At 45.1% G+C, this 20607-nt stretch overlaps 3 protein-coding genes across 4 annotated transcripts in view; all 3 read left to right on the forward strand.

Annotated features, from left to right (window-relative positions):
• Positions 1-5816, forward strand: part of PPP1R16B (protein phosphatase 1 regulatory subunit 16B) — a 57441-nt gene extending 51625 nt beyond the window's left edge. For both annotated transcript variants that reach the window (XM_017822715.1, XM_017822716.1), the window contains one exon: positions 585-5816. In XM_017822715.1, coding sequence (XP_017678204.1) covers positions 585-1106 — 522 coding nt within the window. In that variant the 3' untranslated portion in view covers positions 1107-5816. The remainder of the gene's footprint in view (positions 1-584) is intronic.
• Positions 5817-6510: 694 nt separating this feature from the next.
• LOC108501130 (protein FAM83D-like) lies at positions 6511-13232 on the forward strand. Its single transcript, XM_017822717.1, has 4 exons — positions 6511-6966; positions 9496-9663; positions 10549-10673; positions 11023-13232. Exons 1-4 carry the CDS (start codon positions 6511-6513, stop codon positions 11975-11977), a joined length of 1704 nt encoding a protein of 567 aa, XP_017678206.1. The 3' UTR covers positions 11978-13232.
• A 1226-nt stretch (positions 13233-14458) lies between these two features.
• On the forward strand, positions 14459-18661 carry LOC108501131 (protein FAM83D-B-like). The gene is made up of 4 exons (XM_017822718.1): positions 14459-14914; positions 15989-16156; positions 16404-16528; positions 16775-18661. The coding sequence occupies exons 1-4, from the start codon at positions 14459-14461 to the stop codon at positions 17163-17165; spliced, it is 1140 nt and encodes a 379-aa protein (XP_017678207.1). The 3' UTR covers positions 17166-18661.
• Positions 18662-20607: the final 1946 nt, after the last annotated feature.

Here is a 20607-nt window from a genome sequence, read left to right on the forward strand (position 1 = left end):
GGAATCTCTTCTCTATTATGGGAGTCACTGAGGGGGGCTGGTAGTGCAGGTTCAGTAGCAGTGGGTGCCCTGGGGTTGAAGGTGGCTAAAAAATTTGTAGACCTCATCCATCAGATGTAAGCAAAAGACCTAATTCTCATTTGGCGTAAACTGGGATAACCCTCTCTAGTGGAAAGACTGTTTTGGATTTACAGCTGCTTAAATAGTTTTGAGATAAGGTCCTGGTGAACCAGAGATTCTGAAAAGACGGTATGTGCATTTCTCTTTACAGCTAAAAGTGGTAATCACAAAAGAATTGTAAAGTTGCTTTGCAGTTACTTGTTTTCAATTCAGTTACTATCATATTATATTAATATGCTTATCTATTTGTTATTTCTTTTGTGAGTCCTTCTGACTTAGTGTTCCATGTACCTGGTTAGGGCTCACAGCATTATAGTGAGTTAGTGGGTGAATTCAGTGTTTGTGCTGCAGTATCTGTCTGGTCGAAAGGCTGAATGGGAGTAGGCTTAGGAAGTTGTCACAGGGATTAACCCTGCTATGGGGGACAGTGGAAGATGCTCTTCTTTCATGTCTTCTTGTTCCAGAACTCAGTGCTGGAGAACTCCTCCCTCCTTCCGGAATTAGCAAACAAAAGCACCCAGTGTGACTCTGAGATCCCACTCCAGAATGGACTCATGGCATCTGCCAGCCCTTACCAGTACACCTTTTCCAACGGGGACGTTTGGAGCATGCACGCTGAGCCCAGCAGTAACCCTGGCCACGTGCTGCCCTACGGCAGCCCTGGGCTCCCCGACACCCAGCAGTTCTGGGGCGCCTACAAGGAGCACAACCACCAGACGCTCTCAGAACTGAAGAGGCAGCGGGCTGCAGCCAAACTCCTCCAGCACCCTTTCCTCAGCACCCACTTCAGCAGTGGCATGGCAGGAGTTGCTGAGAATGTGGGTGAGGCCAAGTCACACTTAATCGAATCCAGGACTTCTCCCTACAGCTCAAATGGGACCTCAGTGTATTACACAGTGTCCAGTGGCGATCCGCCCCTCTTGAAATTCAAAGCTCCCATGGAGGAAATGGAAGAGAAGGTGCATGGGTGCTGCAGAATTTCCTAGTCTTGTCTGTGTCTCGCCCCAGAGAAAACAAGATGTGAGTGGGCTGGTTGGATCTATCTCAGCTGCCAGATTGTTTGCTTTCCAAAGGGAGAATTTAGTTATGGACATCCTGACTGTGGCAGCCTCGTTCATCCTGAATTGTACTTTACCCTGCCAATTACTTACATTGCAGCTGAATGAGTAATGCAGGTGGAGCAAGGCTTTTAGGAGAGGAAGGGATGCACATCAGTATGATGTAAAAAGAGTCTCCCTCATCTTGCTCCCAGGGGGAAAAGGTATCATGCACTGCCTCCCCATCCTTGGGAAGTCATGAGATGCCTTGGAACAAAGAAAGGATCTGGATTAAAATATTTGCATCTGAGCCTCTTGCTGCAAGTCACCAAGGGGCCGGAAGGTGACAGTTCAGACCTGCATTTTCACCCTTGGGTGATGCACATACCTTGGAGGGGAATTCAACCCCCACATGGGGTTTGCAAGAGTGGACAGAACTGTTTTCCATTCAGCTGGATCCAGCACTTCCTGGGCCTGAGCAACAAGGAAGTGTAGATGCTGTACTGAGGAAGTTTGCAAGGTATTATCTCCTTGCAGTGACAGCTCACCATCAAGAACTGTGCACTGGCTGGGTCCTGTTCTGCTCGTATCAGCTCGTCACTGCAGGCTGCCTTCAGGTTTGAAGCAGAACTTTTCCTGGAACAGGCTTCACTCATAAGGCTTTAAAACTGATGTTGCAATAAGGGGCCCTGGCAATAGAATTTTACTGCAATAAAATACTGGCAAAGGTCTATACTGGGATAAGTAATTAAAAAAACCCTTATTTGTACTATTTAGACTCTTAATTTGTTAAAACTGAAAAGACTTTTGTTGATCTCACTTTCCTATTGATTGTTTGTTTACTCTATATGCTCAACACAGATACTAGGGGCAGTATGCTTTGCAATCTGATTTTTTCTGGATTTCCAGAACCACAGGGCTCGAGAGGGGTGAGGAGGAAAGGCTTGTCAACACTAATGTAGAAACGCCATGAAAGCATTTCTAATCCCATAGGTATGATGACACTTGCATTAACCTGCAGTCTTTGGCTCGTAAATAACTGTTAAACCATTGCTATGGTAGTTCAGTGTTGCAGCAGGACAGGAGATTTTTTTTGTCTGTTTTCCAGCTCCCATACTGAAACCACTTCACCAGCAGTGGTTAGCAGCTGTCAGCAGAAGGTTTAAACGCCTCTGTGTTTGAAGGGGTTGCCTTGCACCATGCAGTGCTTAGCAAAGCCTCTGCTGTGGAGCCGCTGGCACACCACACTGTGTTTTGGTGCAGTCCATGTGAGCTCTGAGAGACCACCTGAGAAACACTAGCATGGGCTTCTCAGCAAGTTCAGGCTTTGTGTACCGGGGGGAGGTGAGAGGAGAGTGCCCCATGGGACACAGCTCCGAACTGGCCACAGTTCAGTTGTATCTACAGCAGTAACTGTAAATCTTCAACCTCTTTTCTACACAGAGGGGCTGTTGCACGTGTAACTCTTTGCCTGCATAAATATTTGTCTTCTTGGGCAGCTTAAATTCCAGACTCTGAAGATATAAACCTGTTTGGGTCTCTGTAGGCCGTCAGTGGATTCAGTCCAGCTCGTGTACTTGTGCTTCAGCCAAGCAACAGCAAATGCGGCTTCCACCCATCTTGTTTTTATCTGGCAGCTGTTAGACATCAATATTACCCTTCACATGTACATTCCCTCTGTGGGAATCCTCACAGCCTTAACTTTTTTCTAGGCTATAAAGAGTTGACTTAGGCTGCCAGTGACTGTTAAGTGCTACCCTCTGCTCCCATCAAATCCAGCCCATCGCTGGGGCTGGATGTATTACAATACAGGGCTCTGGGCTTCTCAAGGCAGCAGCGGTGGCTGTGTGTCACCACCACAGCCACACTGGGCAGGAGACACTTCAGGACCTGTGAGGTCATTACCAGACTGACAGTTTAGTCTTCCTTTCCTTACCAATCTTAGGAGCAAATAAGAATATGGCAGCAGCTGACCCAATTAATTTAAAACTTCAGTTCTGTTAAAGGCAGGGTTTGAAGCATTCAGAGAAGTTGGGCTTCCTCCATTGTTGAAATACATATGCTAAATATGAGACTAGAAAATACTTCTTGTACTTGACTTTAAGGGATTTTTAAAGTCATTCTCTAGTAGAAAGAGGATGATTTGGTAACTGGAGAGACTTTACTGCATCTGTGCATGCTTAACAGTGGGTCGTCTGGTTACCCTGAGTAAATTCTTCTGTGATAACACCAAGTGTGGCCTGGCTATTATGGAACATAGGGGAGATGATCTTTCAGGTGCCTCTCTTCTCCCACAGTGGTGAGGTTTGTCTCTCCACATCCATCCTAATGAGATTTTTGAATTCACTGTAACAGATTTTGGTGCCACTCTCCACTGGGTTGTAAATGGTGCAAACTTTGGGCCCAGAATTGCCTTCCCTCCCAGCGAAGGAGGAGTTGGGCCCTTGTCCTTCTCAGAGCAATTCTGTGCTATCAACTGTGTTGAATCCTGTCTAACTCCAAGGAAATGAAAAGGTGATTATGAAATGCAATAGTATGAAGTAGTTTAAGACTTGCTTTCACTGAGAGTTGCTAAAGCATTAAAACTGTGGGAAACCAGTTCATTTTAGACTAACAGCTTTTTTGTTTCCATTGGTATTTCACTCTGGGAGTAAGGCCTTTTACTGTAAAATTTAGCAATGTTACAACAACAGTGGGGTTTTGATATCTATGTGTTTTAAAGGGCAATAACCCAAAGGTTGTAATTGTTCAGACTGTGCAAAGATTTCAGAACATGAATGTATTGATGGGTCTATTGCAAGCAGAACTCCACAAGAATAACCCTTTTGCTCACCACATCTTCCTGTGTGCTGAAGTCATACTGTTTCTAACAAACAAACTGGTTGCTGAGAGCAGCTTAACATTCCACGTTGAAAGACATTTTTTATATGGAAAAAAAGGTGTCTTTCAAAATAATGTCTTTGTCAGCCAAGAAAGTCACAGCACTGAAATATTACATAAGGGCTTAAGTTCCATTGCTGGGATCTGTTTGACATCAGACCTAGATTTGTGATGCGATTTCAGCCCACTTAGTCTCACTTCTTTGGTGCTCCTGAATCTTAAAACCTTCCCACTTTTGGGAAGAACTGACTGTAGCTGATATGATTCTGTGCCATCTTGCAGGTGTGGTTGAAGAACCATGTGAATGAGGAACTCCTGGTAGGGAAGGAGAAGAGCATGTCAGGGCAAACAGTGATAATGACTTGGTATAATACTCAGTGGAGGCAATGAATTCTGGAGTGTATTGAGCAGAGTCTTATTTCGTGGGATTGAAATCACTTACAAGCTCCCAAATGCATTACAATTTCTGTATAGTACCCTTTTGCTTCAGTCTTGGAGCTCTGATTACCCAAATCTTCTCTGCTGAAACTAGATCAGCAATTCCATGGAAAAGGGACTATCAAACCAGGAAAGCAATAGCACTGATCTCCAGTGAGCTATGGATGAACTGCTGGAAGGTGTTCTCCCTACACCTGGGTATTTCTGTGCCTTATCGTGCTTGCTAAAGGTAACCCATCTCTGGAAGGTTTGTGGTGACTATATAGTGTTGTTCTTTAACTTTAGACTGTTTGCAAGGGGATAAAAGTTAACAGCATGCCAGATTTTGACATTATTATTTGCTCTTTCAGTTTCTCTCATGATCACCACTTCTCTCTTCCTAAATACACTAAAGGAAACGACAGGGTCTTCATTCTATTTTAACAAATCATGTTGACTACTTTGTATTAGTTGTCTACAAGCAGAATCCAGAACACACTCGTAGCACCAAGGTCTCACCTCTTATTACAGAATACAGCTAATATTTACTTCTTTTGTTCTGTTTTCCCTGTGACTGTACAACAGAACATTGTCCCTGGTTGTTCTTCACCCTTATTCTACTGTTTTCACATTGGCCAAACTGGTAATGGACTTCTCATTTCCCTCACACAATTCAAGTACCACTGGGCTCTCCAGGCAACATCTGCCATGGCACAAGTACAACCTAGAGTATTTTGCTTTATTTCAGCTGTGGAAGCTGTAGTAGAGGAGACTCTGCTCAAGATACCTGTTCCCAAAGCTACACCAATGCAATGATCTCCACCTGCAGCTGAAGGGGGGATAGGGGTTTTAAAACAGTGCAGATGCAGCCTTAGTATTGCCACTGCTATGTCTTCAGCCTTTAGATTGCAGTGTGAGAGTGGATGCAGGAATGTGGATAACCCTGGTACAGCTTGGCAGGGCTGCTGTGTGTACAGGACATTAACAGATGATGACAAGCCTTCTGCAATAACTCATAATTCCGTCGATCAGTAGTAAATGATGTACAAATAAAACTTGATGAAACGTATTTTATGTGAAAAAAAAGTAAGAACTGTATATTGTATTAGCAGCTTTGTGTATAAAATGGCATTTTGGCAATCAGAGTCTAATATATTTAAACTTTTTTTAAAAAAGGATATTTGATATTTATGGAATTGACTTTATTGCTACTGTAAGTATGAAGATGGTTTAACATATTGAAGCAATGCATAAAATCTTAAACTTTATGTAAAACTCATGCCAAAAGGGTATGTCTGACAGTATTAGCACCTGACTCAGTGTCTTTAATAGAGAGATGGAATTTTTTAATTTAAAAATTAAATTTCTTTTAATAATAAAAAAATGCCACTGATGTCTTTTCAATCGGTTGATGTTTTGGGACTCTGCTAAATGTCTCTGCCTCTCTCTCAGCTGTCAGTACAGCCAGAGGATGTCTTGAAAGAGTAAATCTGGGCAGTGGGTGAGTGTAACTTTTTGTTTCAGCGAGTGCGGGTCTCAAGAAGCGTTTGGACAACGCTCTCAGCCACACGGTGGGATTCTTGGGGGTGTCCTGTACAGGGACAGGAACTGGACATTGCTGATGCTTGTGGGTCTCTTCTACCTCAGAATATTCTGTGAAGTTGCGGTAAATCGTGCTGGGGACAAGCGGGAGGGCCAAAGCTGTGCCTGCCTTTCCTGGACTGGGACGTGCCCGAGGCATTAGGTCCAGCATTTGTTAAAGTGCATCATTAAGAGGGTCCTTCTCAGGGGGGTTGATTCGCGCGAAGGCGAAAGCGCCCCGGAGGGACGGCAGGGCTGTCCCCCCAGCAGGGGAAGTCCCGCGGCTGCGCTTCCCGACCCCAGCGCGGCGGGTCCGGCCCCGCTCCCGCCGCATTCCCAGCCGGGCGGAGGCGGTGCCGTCGCTGCCCGGAGCCAACCGCGGCGCGGGGCGGGCGGGACGCGCCAGTGGCGGCGGCGCTGTTTGGATTCAAACCCGCTATAAAGGAGCGGCGGGCGGAGCGGGGCCGCTCCGGCCATGGCCAACTCGTCGCAGTGGCTAGAGGAGGGCGCGGGGCGCTGGCCGCCGCCGGCCGGGCCGTACAGCGAGGCGCAGCGCCTGGCGCTGGAGGAGCTGGTGGCGGGCGGCCCCGAGGCGCTGCGGGCTTTCCTGCGGCGGGAGCGGCTGCCCCCGTTCCTGTCGGAGCCCGAGGTGCAGGACATCGCGCGGGCCGCGCTGCCGCCCGCCGCGGGCCCGGAGCCGGCGGCACAGTCCTCGCCCGGCGCCTCGCTCGACGCCTCCTCGCTCACCTACTTCCCCGAGCGCTCGGACCTGGAGCCGCCGGCGCTGGAGCTGGGCTGGCCGGGCTTCGCCAGCGGCGCCTTCCGCGGGCTGACGCGGGTGGAGGCGCATTTCCAGCCCGGCTGCGGGGACGGCGGCAGCATCTACGGCTGCAAGGAGGCGGTGCGGCGGCAGGTCCGCTCCGCGCGGCAGGTGAGTGCCCGGCACCGGGAAGCGTCTCCTTCCCGGGACACCGAGCAAGGCCGGGCGGCTTTGGAACCGCCCCTGTCGAGCAGAGAATGCCTCGTGCAAAGGACAAGCTCGAAAATATCCAAGGAGCGGCACTCTACATGGTGCATCTCCGAACTGCCCCTTTCCCGGTTACATCGCTCCGGAGGGATGGGCCAAGAGCTCCCCGTTCCCCAGTGCCGCGCGGCTACCATGGGCAAACACCCGCTGTATCCAGCCGATCCCGCACTCGGTCGGAGTGGAAGGTTTCCTGTTCCAGGTTCATCACTGATGGGCTCTGCCAGACAGATTCACTCACAGAAATCTCTCACTGTCCCCCAAAGGGTATGACAGAAAAGGCTTCCCTTATAAAAGAAGGTTATCTACAGAGATAACACTATGATTATATTTCTTTTCTTTAGCTCATTAATTGTCCCCAGGTGATGTGCAGACCTGCCCTTAGCAGGACTTTCCTCCTACAGAAGTGGATGCTTTTGTTCTGATGCAGAATATGGCTTAAAAAACACGGGGCATAGTCACTTCTGTTTTCTGTAACTCATTACACCCTCTGAGTTTCTAGCCTCCAACTCATCCCCAGGAGGGAACCACACTTCCCCTTAGCAGCTATTCAATTGGCTTAGCTAAAATTTAAATGTGTAGCTTCCTCTTTGGGTGGCCAGATGAAGCAACCCCTGTGTGTGACATGCTCGCACACGCACACCCTCAATCAGCAGCTGAGCTTATTCCCTGGTCCCTTCCAAGGACAGAGGCTCAGAGGGTGTGTAAGGATGACGACCGATGGGCTCATTGCCAGAAACGGTCACAGAGAAAGCTTTGTTCTCAAACGATCCTTATGAGGTAGATGAGACCAGCCTAATGGTACTGAGACTCGAATAAACTCCATATCTGTTTTTCTAAAAGGCCATACTTGTTTGTAATATCGTTGTTTACAGCATCCTGCGAAGCACCTTCCTTTGCACTGAGCTGAGAGCCAGGCAAGCTGCTCCTGCCCCAGCTGTGTATGTGCCTGATCCAGGGAGCGTTTTTGTGGACGTGAGAGAAATTTTTGACACCCTAAAGTTTGCTGAATATCAGATGCTGTGTGATACTGCTCAATCATCTTGGAGTTAGTTCTTCAAGTTAATGCGAAGAATGGGGAAACTACAGATGCTGTGTAGTTCCTTCCCAGCTCACTCAAATGCAGTTAGCTAAGTGACTGAAGGGGACACAGCTGCTGTCTTGCCTTTGCTATCCTGAATGGATGAGAAAAGGGGTTTCTCTTTTCTCTAAACATTTTCAGTAAAACTATTTCTTTCTCAGCTGCTAATGCTGGGATTAGAACTCAAATGTACTGTGAATTTAATAGTCACATGAAGGCATCAGTGTTCCCAAGGGTTTAGTGTGAATTGTTTTGCTTTCAGGGGTTGCTTTCTTACCTGTCTGGTCTTGTCAAAAGCATCTTTTTTTTTTTTTTTTTAAATCTATTTTTCTTTAGTGCTTAGACAAGTGATTGTGTGGAGAGAAGCACGGGAGACACGCAAGAGGCACAAGCATAAAGTAACTATCTAGAAATACCCATGTGCATGTGTGTGTTACACCTAAGAACTCAACCAAATGGAGCCAGTCCCTTAGGGAGCAGGAGGACAGAGGTGGGAATGCAAAGCTTAGCCTGTTCCTGTGGGAAATGTTTCCTTGAGTACAGGCAATGCCACACACAGAGCAGCTGTGTTTCGTGCATATACCCCTTGGGTGTGTTGCAGCAGTGCATGGATTCATCATCTCTCTGATAAGGGCAGGTGCCAGGTGCCTGCAGAGGTTGTATAATTATTGTCCTTGATACTGGTCTAATAGAAGGAGAATGGAAAAGTCAGTCATGAAGCTAAATCCTTTGTGTCCTTACCTAGATGTAGTTTTGAAGGGTGAGAATTCTAGCACCAAAACAGTGTATGATATGGCTCTGAATTAGCTGGAGAAATTCTTCATAAATGTAATCCTCCCGTTTTAGGATTTGCCTTCTTTAAAGAACTGTTGGGTGGAAGGATTTCTGGTGAAGATGTACGATGGAATCTCAGTAAGAGTCTGGAAATCAGTCGGTTTGTGAGACGTTCAGCTGTGACAGTGAGGAGGCCATTGGAGCTAATTCTCCTCTCGCTGTTTGAAACACTGGGGGAACAAGTGTGGAAATGGCTTGTCTGAACTCCTCATTCTAATGTGATAGTTTTCCCAATGGAACCAAATGGCCAGATTACAAGGAACTGTGTAGGAAAGGAGGATGTTAAAATGTACAAAAGCTGTCATGAGGAAAATCCTCTTCAGGCTTATCCTTTGCATTCTGGGACACACTGAATTTACACAAACATCATGGGAATATAGGATTCTTTTATAACTCGCCAAGGGCAGAGAAATGCGCATGTCACCCTGGTGATAGCAGCAGGAGAAAATGGCTGGGGGAGGCAGTGACCTCACCTTGTGTAAAATAAATCCCTTGACTAAGTGTTGTCACTCTTCTCACAGGTGATTGCTCTCGTGATGGATTCCTTCACAGATATCGATATCTTCAGTGACCTGCAGGATGCTTGTAACAACCACAAAGTCCCTGTCTATATCCTCCTCGACCAGGAATTTCTACCCCACTTCTTGGAAATGTGCAACAATTTGGGAGTTTGTCCTGAGCAGGAAAGTGTAAGTACTGAAGGTGGGGGGACGTGGTTTGTTTTTATTTTTTTGTGGTACAGTTTATGCATATTAAAGAAACCCTTCTACAAAGGATCAGACTTCCTTGAGAGGCTAAAACACCTTGTCTGTTTGATAACTAAAAGGGGATTTTCTGAACTGTTTCTCAGCTCCTGAAAATGAAGGCTCAATATTGCATGTTTTCAGTACAGCCTCTAATCCTATGTGTGAAACTGCTCACAAACTCAGCAAAAACCATGCAGAAAAGGCAGATCTGTCACCCTGTTCTGCCTGTATGTAGGAGTTACCGCCCTGTCATGCACCAGCCTGGTGAGCTGGGTGGAGTGTGTGGACTGTGATCCCTGTCCTGAGGATGCAACAATTTTCAAGCATTTAATTTTGCAATATTTAAAGAGTCTTAGTCTTTGGCTCAAGGAACTGCTTGCTAAGGAAAACAGAAACATGGGAAACTCAAGGGTGGTATAGCTCTGGTATGATCTGATCTCTTTCCTAATACCTAGTTGCTGTCTTTTAGAAATGTTTGGATGATGTGCCAGGTGATTTACCTAGTTGCTCTGAATAAAGGCTGACATGGCTGTGTTATGGCTTGGCTTGGACAGGTTTATGTTCCCTCCAGTGAGAGTTTCTCCGGACAGGGAAGCACTCCAAGCTTCCTGGGTAGTAATTAACTGGAACTGGCTGTTCTCTCTACAGACTCTGCTAATCTAACAAATTTAGCACTGTGTAGCTGATAGCACTCACATACAGACTGTATAAGAAATTTAATTCCTATTTTCCATAGTGTGCATAGAATTTTAGGTAGAATTGCTAATCAAACATTTTTGGAAGTTAACTTAAATCTGATGTTACTTTTTCCTTTCTTTTCTGAACCAGCTGATGAGAGTTCGAACTCTCACAGGGAACATTTACTACCTGAGGTCAGGTGCCAAAATTGTTGGGAAAGCCAAGGAGAAGTTCATGTTAATTGATGGCATTAGAGTGACAACAGGCTCATACAGGCAAGTATTGGGGTCTGCTGGTGCACAGTGAAGCTGTAGAAAGGGGGATTTGCTACAAGAATGATTTATTAACTTTGCTGTTTGCCTGGTGTTAATGAGGGCATGTGGACTAGCTGAATCTAACTGGGACTGAGACTAAGGTGAAAACACCTTTGAAAAACTGATTTACACAACTTGTTCTTAACAAAGCACTTGGCTAAATAGAGTTCTTCCTGAAGAAGGAGTGAATAGTCTATTGACTTTGTACCTTCCTTACATGCAGCATTTCGAAGCTGAGTCTTGCTTTCTGTAACTGTATGTGTTGAAATGAACTGGAGATTAACTGTGAATCTTGGTTTGTTTTCAATAGTTTCACATGGTCTGATGGGAAGCTGAACAGCAGTAACTTGCTAGTGTTGTCAGGCCAAGTGGTTGAACACTTTGACCTGCAATTCAGGATTCTTTATGCCCAGTCACTGCCCATCAGCCCTAAGGGTCCATCCAGCTGCAGGAACAGTGGGATGTTTGATCACCTGGTGACCAGACCAGAGTCCTCTAAAAAATATACTGTGGAAGGCAACCTGAGAGCGGAATTTGCCAGGCTGTCTAGCACTCCAAAGAAATTGTTGGAAGAGCTAGATCAGGCTGAAGATAGCCGTGGAGGAAAACCTTGTAATCTGGGGCATTCTTGCCTCTGTGAAGAGGAGTCATTCAGCAATCAAGTGACCATGGCAGAACGGAAAAGCTCATCGACTCAAACTGACCCATGGGACAAGACAGCTGCTGTGAACACCTGTAATGCTGCCACGCAGACCAGTGCTGCCATGGCAGAAACTGGCACTCAGGCTTCTGTCACTGCGAGAGCAACGGGCACTCAGACATCAGTTTTGCTGAAGACTGCAGTGACACAGACAAAGGAAGAGGAAGGCACAGAAACACCCCTACTTCATAGAAAGTTGTCAAAAGAAGAATATTCTCTGACCGGAAATGCTGTATCAAACTCTAGTCTGCGATCACTGTCTTCATCATCGTCCCAGTGCTCTCTTGGAAGCTCGACAGGCTCACTGTCTTCTCTCCGGTCCTTTGAATATTCCAGCAGTCACAGGGCACAATATTTCCAAAAACTGCATAAAGAGAGACAATTCCACTACTCCACTATCAGGTCGAAGCTGAGCCACATGGTGGATATCATCTCCCGGAGGGGCCGTGTGCCTGAGAGCTACATGACCCAGTACACCGGCAGATGCAACCTAAAGCAGAGGCGGGACATCAGCGCCAGCCTGCGCAGCCTCAGGGACGTCTCGCTCTTCTCCCTGAATAAATGATTGCTGCACTGGCCATAGAGCACACAAGCTCCACTCTCAAGTTGGAGTCACTTTATACCTGCTGATTCTTCCACTTCCGTCCAGCAGTTTTACTTTTTTTAATACGCACGTACATCACTCCCCAGCACTTTGTTTTATACTGTGCAGTGTAAGTGATAAAAAAGAGGTATTGTACGGTAACTACTTACATGTTCATCTTGTATGCATTAGCAGTGAAGATCATTTTAATTCCAGATGCTTAGCCTGAAAAATAAACTTGTTACTGCTTTCTAGGATTGCTAATGCTCTGGCTTTAATTTATGTGAACTTGGAAAATCTTGAGTCAGACTGAGCTTGCTCAGAGTGGCTTTGGAGATTTAGCTTACATCAAGGTACACTCAAATTTTTTTTTCTTTTTAATATTGGCTTTTATTTCTACTTTATATTTGGCACGAGGGGAAACAACTTTTATAAAGAGCTATAAAGCTAATTTTATTCCAAGTCTGACTTCCACTTACTCTTCCACTAAAGTTGTGAAGGGTCTATTGGAGCAGTTCCATGTTCTTATCTTCAACTATACCCTTTTTTCATTGCTTTAGCCTTCTGAAACAGACTGAGCTTAATAGCTCTTTGGTTTGATCATCCTCTTGTGCTTTCGTGTAGATACATATATATTTATGCATATTTATACACATCCTCAGACTAGCATCCTTTTAAAATCAAAACCAGACTAGGAAGTAGCAGGTTAGCACTCTACTCTGTACCCATTTTAGATACAGTACTGATTAATTGTTTCCAGTATTTGGAACTAAAAGCTAGTGATATTGGACCTGTAGGACTTTTAATGGGAATGTATGGCTGAAGTGTTGGGTTTTTATGCTTGTGAGTGGGAGATGAAGTACTATCTGGAGCTCAGTGTCTTACTGTAGCATATCTGTTGTACTTCTCTTATGGGATGACTTCAAAGAACTTTGTGTCTTGTGCAACTTGTTACATAGAATTAAGCTTTAATAATTAATTACACTTTTAGTCTTAGCACTGTAAAATGAAATTCTAATTCTGGCTTGGTCTAGGAATGTCTGAACCATCTTACATCTGTTAGGAAACCTGTAAAGAGCTTCCTTCCTTGTAGTGAACTTGGAGGCAAGACAATCATCAAGGGCATGTGACAAAACCCCTGTTCAAAAGTAAACTGACAAATGCACTACAAAATGTTATGGGTTATATTGGGTAATATTATTGTAAAAGTAACTGTAAGAATGAAAAAAATACACATTTTTCTCTTATTAACTGTCCTGTCTGAAATACTCTGTGTTTCCTCCTCTGTTTATCCTTTATCCACTACTAACTTGGTTTGAGGAGATGAAGTGCCGCTCCAGTTTTTGAAAATACTTTCAATATTGAATGGGCCTTAGGTTTAGCTGTTTTGAAGACATCATCTGAATATTTGTTCGCAGTTTTCTGTGCATGTCTGTGCTTGCTGGATCACTTACTGAGCAGAGTGTGTCAAATCTCCCTGAGATCTAACCTGTACTGTTATTTTTTAGACCTGCACCCCTGTACTTCAGTGACCAACCACACCGAACTCTGCCCACTCAATTCAGAGTCTGTGTATTTTCTTATTTAGGGCCACGTGTGTCCAGCAGATGGCACATTTCAGCTGTTGGCTTGAAAATTCCTGTTAACAGCAATGAATGAGTGAATAAACAGAAAAGTACCCGTAACTCAAAAAGGCTGCAAGTATAGAGACCAACGCTATTCTACTAACTTTGGTGTTTCTGTCTGAAATCTCTATAGACAAAGAGGCTTAGATACTTTTATTGCTTGGAATTCAAAGCAGCCACTCCTTCCAAAAGCTAGAGGGCAGATGTACAAAGATGTGAAGGTGGGAAAAAAATCTGTCTGCACTTGTTTGAAACAGTAAGATACTTTATTGCACGATCCTTGGATCTGCAACACTGGGAGCAAAACAAGTTGCAGAGAGGGAGCCAAAATACATCTTCAAAGCCGATCTCGAGTTGTATTTTCAAGAGCTCATGTTCTGCAGTACTTGAACGTATTTGCAATCAGCTTGTTTGTTCCTTGTGCTTTTTAACTTTATTACACTGTGCAGCTGTTAAGGTAGTCTCACAGAAACAAGAAACTGTTTACAAATAGACTCCTTTTTGCCGTGGGGTTTTCACCTGATCACTGCTGAGCTTTGTTTTCTGTTTATTTGAGTCTGGGTGACTTACTTCCCCGGTACTTGCTGCTTTCCTTTTGGGACCATTTGCCCTCTCTAACCTTAGGAGCAGCCTTTTGATCTGGGCTGGGATGAGGGCTGCACTCACTCTCGCTGCTTAATGCCAGGTTTGCTCTTCTGCGGGTGCTTCCCTGGGCGGGGGAAAGGTTGTTGGCTCTGCCCCCCAGGGCTGTCCCGTGGGCGAAGGGCCGGGCTGGAGGCGTGGAGGGGCCTCCGGAGCGCTATAAAGGAGCGGCGGGCGGAGCGGGGCCGCTCCGGCCATGGCCAACTCGTCGCAGTGGCTAGAGGAGGGCGCGGGGCGCTGGCCGCCGCCGGCCGGGCCGTACAGCGAGGCGCAGCGCCTGGCGCTGGAGGAGCTGGTGGCGGGCGGCCCCGAGGCGCTGCGGGCTTTCCTGCGGCGGGAGCGGCTGCCCCCGTTCCTGTCGGAGCCCGAGGTGCAGGACATCGCGCGGGCCGCGCTGCCGCCCGCCGCGGGCCCGGAGCCGGCGGCACAGTCCTCGCCCGGCGCCTCGCTCGACGCCTCCTCGCTCACCTACTTCCCCGAGCGCTCGGACCTGGAGCCGCCGGCGCTGGAGCTGGGCTGGCCGGGCTTCGCCAGCGGCGCCTTCCGCGGGCTGACGCGGGTGGAGGCGCATTTCCAGCCCGGCTGCGGGGACGGCGGCAGCATCTACGGCTGCAAGGAGGCGGTGCGGCGGCAGGTCCGCTCCGCGCGGCAGGTGAGTGCCCGGCACCGGGAAGCGTCTCCTTCCCGGGACACCGAGCAAGGCCGGGCGGCTTTGGAACCGCCCCTGTCGAGCAGAGAATGCCTCGTGCAAAGGACAAGCTCGAAAATATCCAAGGAGCGGCACTCTACATGGTGCATCTCCGAACTGCCCCTTTCCCGGTTACATCGCTCCGGAGGGATGGGCCAAGAGCTCCCCGTTCCCCAGTGCCGCGCGGCTGCCTGGAGCCACTTCGTCCTTCTCCCCTCCACTTGCTCTTAAATACGCTCCTGTTTTGACTTACTATGCTGTTTCCTGATTTATTTATTTCTTTCCCACCCTCTTTTGCATATATTCTTAAAATAGGTTCAGTATTTGCTAGCTTTTTCCCCGCCATATTGATGAAAACGTAGTCCGGGTTCTCTGGGTACTGCTGAGCTCCCTCGGGTACTTGGCACGTGTGAGCGATACATCCCGAGCGTGCCCATTCCCAGCTCTCATAAGCAACTGTTGCTTCCTTATCCTACGATGGATCCTGGGGTTCTGCCCGTGGGGAAGAGCAGGAGATGGCTCTCAAGGGAAGCTTTACTCAAGGAATTTGAGAGAATAATCAGATCTTGACTTGAAATATCATGAGAATAATAAGTTGAAAACAAACCTCACTTTGATCTTAAACAGAGAGGTGAGATGTAAAGAGCAGTCAAATATTTTTTTTTAGTGTTTCTTTTCATATTTGAAAAGTTTGAAACACTCTGGAAAACTTTAGTGTTGGAAATAAGCTCACCTTTTTCTTCTGGCAATGGTTTTGAGGAAAAGACATCTGTTCTCAGGGAAAAAAAACCCTCTTGCCTAGGAATTAGAAACCAAATTTGTCTAACACAGAACTAAGAGAACTAGACTCCTGGTTTTGCCATATCTCAGGGTGAGGAAGAATATACCATATCACAGAAGACTCTACCATGTTCCATAACCACCAGGAAAAAAATGTGCGTGGGGAAATAGTTAATTTGAAAGTCAAATTCCTCATGTGCTGTCTCCTTTGGGATGCTGTGGAAATATCCTAATGGTTTCTTCTAAAACTTGTTGCAGATGATTGCCTTGGTTATGGATTCCTTCACAGATACTGATATCTTCAAAGACTTCATGGAAGCTTGTAGCCAGCGGCAAGTTAAAGTGTATATCCTGCTAGATCAGTCTTCATTTTCCCACTTTCTAAAAATGTGCAAGGATCTGGGAGTTGACCTTGAACAGGAAAAGGTGAGCCTTGTCATAATTATAGGGGTAGGGAGCTGTTCCTCTTACAAGTGTAATCTGAGCTGTTGAAAGAAGAAACTATTATACTTGCTGCCACAACTTCAAATGGGGGTTATGTACCTCCACCTCACTCTTGGAAGATTTGACAGCAACCCTTGCTAGTTCAAGGGAAATCAGGGATCATTATTGGGATGTTACTCCTTTAAACAGAACTTTGAAATCCACCTGACTCTTGCTGTATCTTTAACAGTTGATGAGAGTTAGAATTATCACTGGGAACACATACTGCACCAGGTCAGGAACCAAAATTATTGGAAAAGTCCGTGAAAAATTCATGTTAATTGATGGCATCAGAGTGACGACAGGCTCCTACAGGCAAGTTCCAGTTTCTTTCTGTTGTTTAGCATGATTTCTTTACATTGAAAGGAAAACCATCAATGCTGCAGAACTGCTTTCCTTATTGGATTTTATGTGTAACATTTATCCATAAAAGAGCCCACTGCTCATCAGCTGGATTATAAGAACAATGTAACTAATGTGATGAAAGTGAATTTTTAGTTAATACTTTGTTTACTGATTTTTTTGAGTTAACTCACAATTTTCTCATTTTTCCATTGCTAGTTTTACATGGACAGATGGGAAGCTGAACAGCAGTAACATTTTGATCCTGTCAGGCCCTGCAGTTGCACACTTTGACCTGGAATTTCGGATTCTCCATGCACGGTCAAAGCCTATCAACCTCAAAGAGTTATCCAGCTGCAAGAAGAACAAGGTGTTGGACCAGCTGGTCAAGATAACAGTGGCTTCTAGAGACATGACCAGGGAAAACTTCCTGAGAATGGATTTTTTGTATCTGAGAGCATTTGTGGGAAATCTGAAGAGGAAGCGAAGCGGGCTGCATGCCTCGAGGGAGGCAGTGTACGTGCCAAACAATGCCATGCACACCTCCCCTCCGCTGACTAAGAGGAATGGCTCTCTGGTTATGAGGCCACACTGGATCATAGAGAGATGAACTGCACATCTGTGCAGGGCGAGAAGCAGAACTTTAGGAACCACATCCAGCTGTCCCTGTCCAGCGCTGTCTTACAGTGTGTTTGTGAGAGCAGCTGAGAAACAAACTTCAAAGAGAGAGAAAGTGAAACTGGAATTGTGATTTTGTTTGAAGACAGACCAGTATAAAGCCGTTATTGTCTTCTAGTATTCTGTTAGATTTTCATTTTTCATGTTTTGAGCTGATGGGTTGGCAGTGTCTTAGCTCAGTTGCTCAACCCTTTTTCTTTTAAGGAATCTAGGTATCAAAAATCATATTGCCTAAAAGTCTTCCAAACATGAAAGCAGGATAAGTGACTCTGAAATCAGTCTAAGCTTAGTCTTGGTTGCATGAGCTCTCCACCATTTCATGACCCAGAACTGGAGTAACCCTAATCTAGAAACCAGTAGGTCAGTACCACACTACTAGTCCTCAAATGTTACATTTTCTTGACATGAAGCTGTGCTGGGAGGCAGAACGAGTTAATGTGTCAGGCAAACAAGGCTTTTGTAGTGACTGAATTTCAAGTGACCTTTGTATTATAATGTATTTGGATTGTTGGACATCATGCAATAAATGTGTGCAAGGGATAGTATTCCTAAGGACCTGCTATGTTTGTAGTAGAGACAAATGAGACCAATCTCTTAGCATTACCAGGCATACTTTTTGGGTTCTTTATGGTTGCTGCTGCTGTCTGATCTTGTGGGAAAAGCTGAGTAGATCTGAAATCTCTGAAGCTACTGCGTCTTCTCAAAAGCTCTACTTCCACCAGAAATGCGATGATATGAAACTCAGCAATAGAATAATTTATTTTTAAAGTTTCATGCAAGCTTGATTAGTATTATTTTTTTAAATCTGTCAATTTCTAGAGGAAAAAAAACTCCAACAAAACCAAAAAACCAAAACAAACAAAACCCCAACCCAAACCAAAAAAATCCAACTCAAATGAATAAACTCTCCTCGCAGACAGCTGTACATTGAGGCACTGGAATTCCAGCAGCCTGCCAGGGCAGAAACTCATTAGTCCAACCATGGCAGCTGTGGGCAAAGCCAAAGTTTATTATTTCTCAAGTTGTTCTTGAGGCTCTTCTACTGCAAAGCACTTGTGTATATGCTTGTGTGAGTGTCTTGTGAGTTCTGGCCTTCAAAGGGTAAGGTTCAAACTTAGCTGGGGAGTTTCATAAGTGTCTCTGCTAAACAGTGGTAGGATAACATTAAATTGGACATGTGGAGGTTACAAAAATGGTCTTTATAGACAATGCAATAATGTGTTGCTTGGATACAACTAATCTGGGCCCTTTTTCTTCTGCACTTACAATCATGGAAATGGAATAATTCTGACTCTCCTAATCTGTAAATATTCAATAGTTTATAGTTTCATAGTCTTAACTTTCATGCAGATATAAAGAAATTTGAAATATGTATTTTTATTTTAAACTATATATTCCATAGACTCAAACCCCATACAGTGTTGTACTCTATGCAAAATATTGTTTATACAGTCATATTTTCACAATAATTATCTGTATATATTTTCTCAAATATAACTTTTTTCCCTTTGTTAATTATCTCATTACTTTAATGAGCAGTTCTTTCCATGTGCTATTAGTAGGAGTTTTTCTCAACAGTTGCTGATACATTGGTGATACAAAATACTGTGGTAAAAGTTGTGTTCGTTTTTAATAGAGTGGGCTTAATCTAAAACCCGCATTGAAATATATAGCTAAAATTTTAAGAACATCTTTAATTAGAACTGAATAACCTCTCTTACAAGGGGTTACCTACAGACTTAGCATAATAAGGGACCATGGAGGTATGGCATTGTGAAGTGCAGCCTGTGTTACTCACCATAACCGCACTGTTAGCATGACAAGTTATTAATGAAGAGAATTATTAATAAGAATATGAAATGTGATTAGATTTTTTTCCATAAGTGTAAATTTTTAACAGCATAACTAAACTTACTAGAACCTGTTTATTTGGGCTCCTTTTTTTATAATTCCACAAACTCTAAGTCTACATCAGATTTGATTCAATAATAACTTTCATGACTGTATTTTGGTTAAACAGTCTGCAAGGAGCCTGTGGTAGGGCATAGCTGGATCTTTTAGCTATTACTGTGATTTTTTTTCTTTCTAGTCTTTCAGCTGCCTGGTGTAAAGTGAAACAGCTGTGGTGCAAGTAGTGCAGGAGCATCTGTCATTGGAGAAGGGAAGTGATCAGCTTTACTTAATTAATGAGCAAGAACTTTTGGGAAGTGATCTTTCAATCCTGTTAAATCCTATGTGCTCCCCCACATAAGGGGAGAATGTCACAGAATGGCAGAATGGTTTGCATTGGAAGGGACATTAAAGCCCATCTCATCCCACCCCTGCCATGGGCAGGGACACCTTCCACCAGCCCAGGTTGCTCCAAGCCGTGTCCAACCTGGCCTTGGACACTCCCAGGGATCCAGGGGCAGCCACAGCTTCTCTGGGCAACCTGTGCCAGGGCCTCCCCACCCTCACAGGGAGGAATTTCTTCCTAATTTCTAGTCTAACCCTCCTCTCTTTCAGTTTGAAGCCATTCCCCCTTGTCCTGTCACTCCAGGCTCTTGTAAATAGCCTCTCTCAGTTTTTCATGTAGAAAAAGAAGGCCACTGGAAGGCCACAGTTAGGTAACCCTAGAGCCTTCTCTTCTTCAGGCTAAACAATCTTATACACTTTGTTCTAGTAACAGGACCAGTACCTGAAAGGCTTGGCTTATCCTGGGCCTTTGTTCTCTGCATTTTGCTCTTCCCTTTTTTTTTAAATTTATTTATTTTTTGATGGAACTCATTTTGTACCATGAAAAATGTGGCCAAAAACATAAGGAAAACTTAAATACTGGAAGCGCTTGGATGTTCTTATATCTCACCTGCAGATTACTTCCTTGGCTTCCACAGTACTCTGTTCAGCAGGGAGATGGGCGTGCAAGACCCAGGCTAAGAGTATTACTCGGAGTTTTATAAATCTGATCCCAATTTACACACTATTGCCTCACATAAAGGGGGATTAGACATCGGAATGGGCCGTCCAGGGAGGTGGTGGACTCACTGTCCCTGGAGGTATTTAAGAGAAGACTGTACGTGGCACGTGTCTGGTTGACATGGTGGTGATCACAGGTTGGGCTCGTTGATGTCAGAGGTCTTTTACAACCTAATTGATTTTGTGATTCTTTGTTCCTGTTTATAGTTAACTGTTACTCAACCAACCATTGGGCAATACCAACACACCCACTCGCATCTCAGTTTACTAGACATTAGATGTTATTAGGTGCTAATAACAACTCGGCTCTCTCGAGAGAGATTTGGCCGTAAAGCCCAGCCTTATGAAGAAAGAAAGGAAAATCTGCTATTTATCTTGTGAGGTGGGAGGGGCCTCGTGAGGGACCGGGGGCGTGTGTC

Source organism: Lepidothrix coronata, unplaced genomic scaffold (genome assembly GCF_001604755.1).
Source record: "Lepidothrix coronata isolate B3197 unplaced genomic scaffold, Lepidothrix_coronata-1.0 Scaffold99, whole genome shotgun sequence".
Taxonomy (NCBI): domain Eukaryota; kingdom Metazoa; phylum Chordata; class Aves; order Passeriformes; family Pipridae; genus Lepidothrix; species Lepidothrix coronata.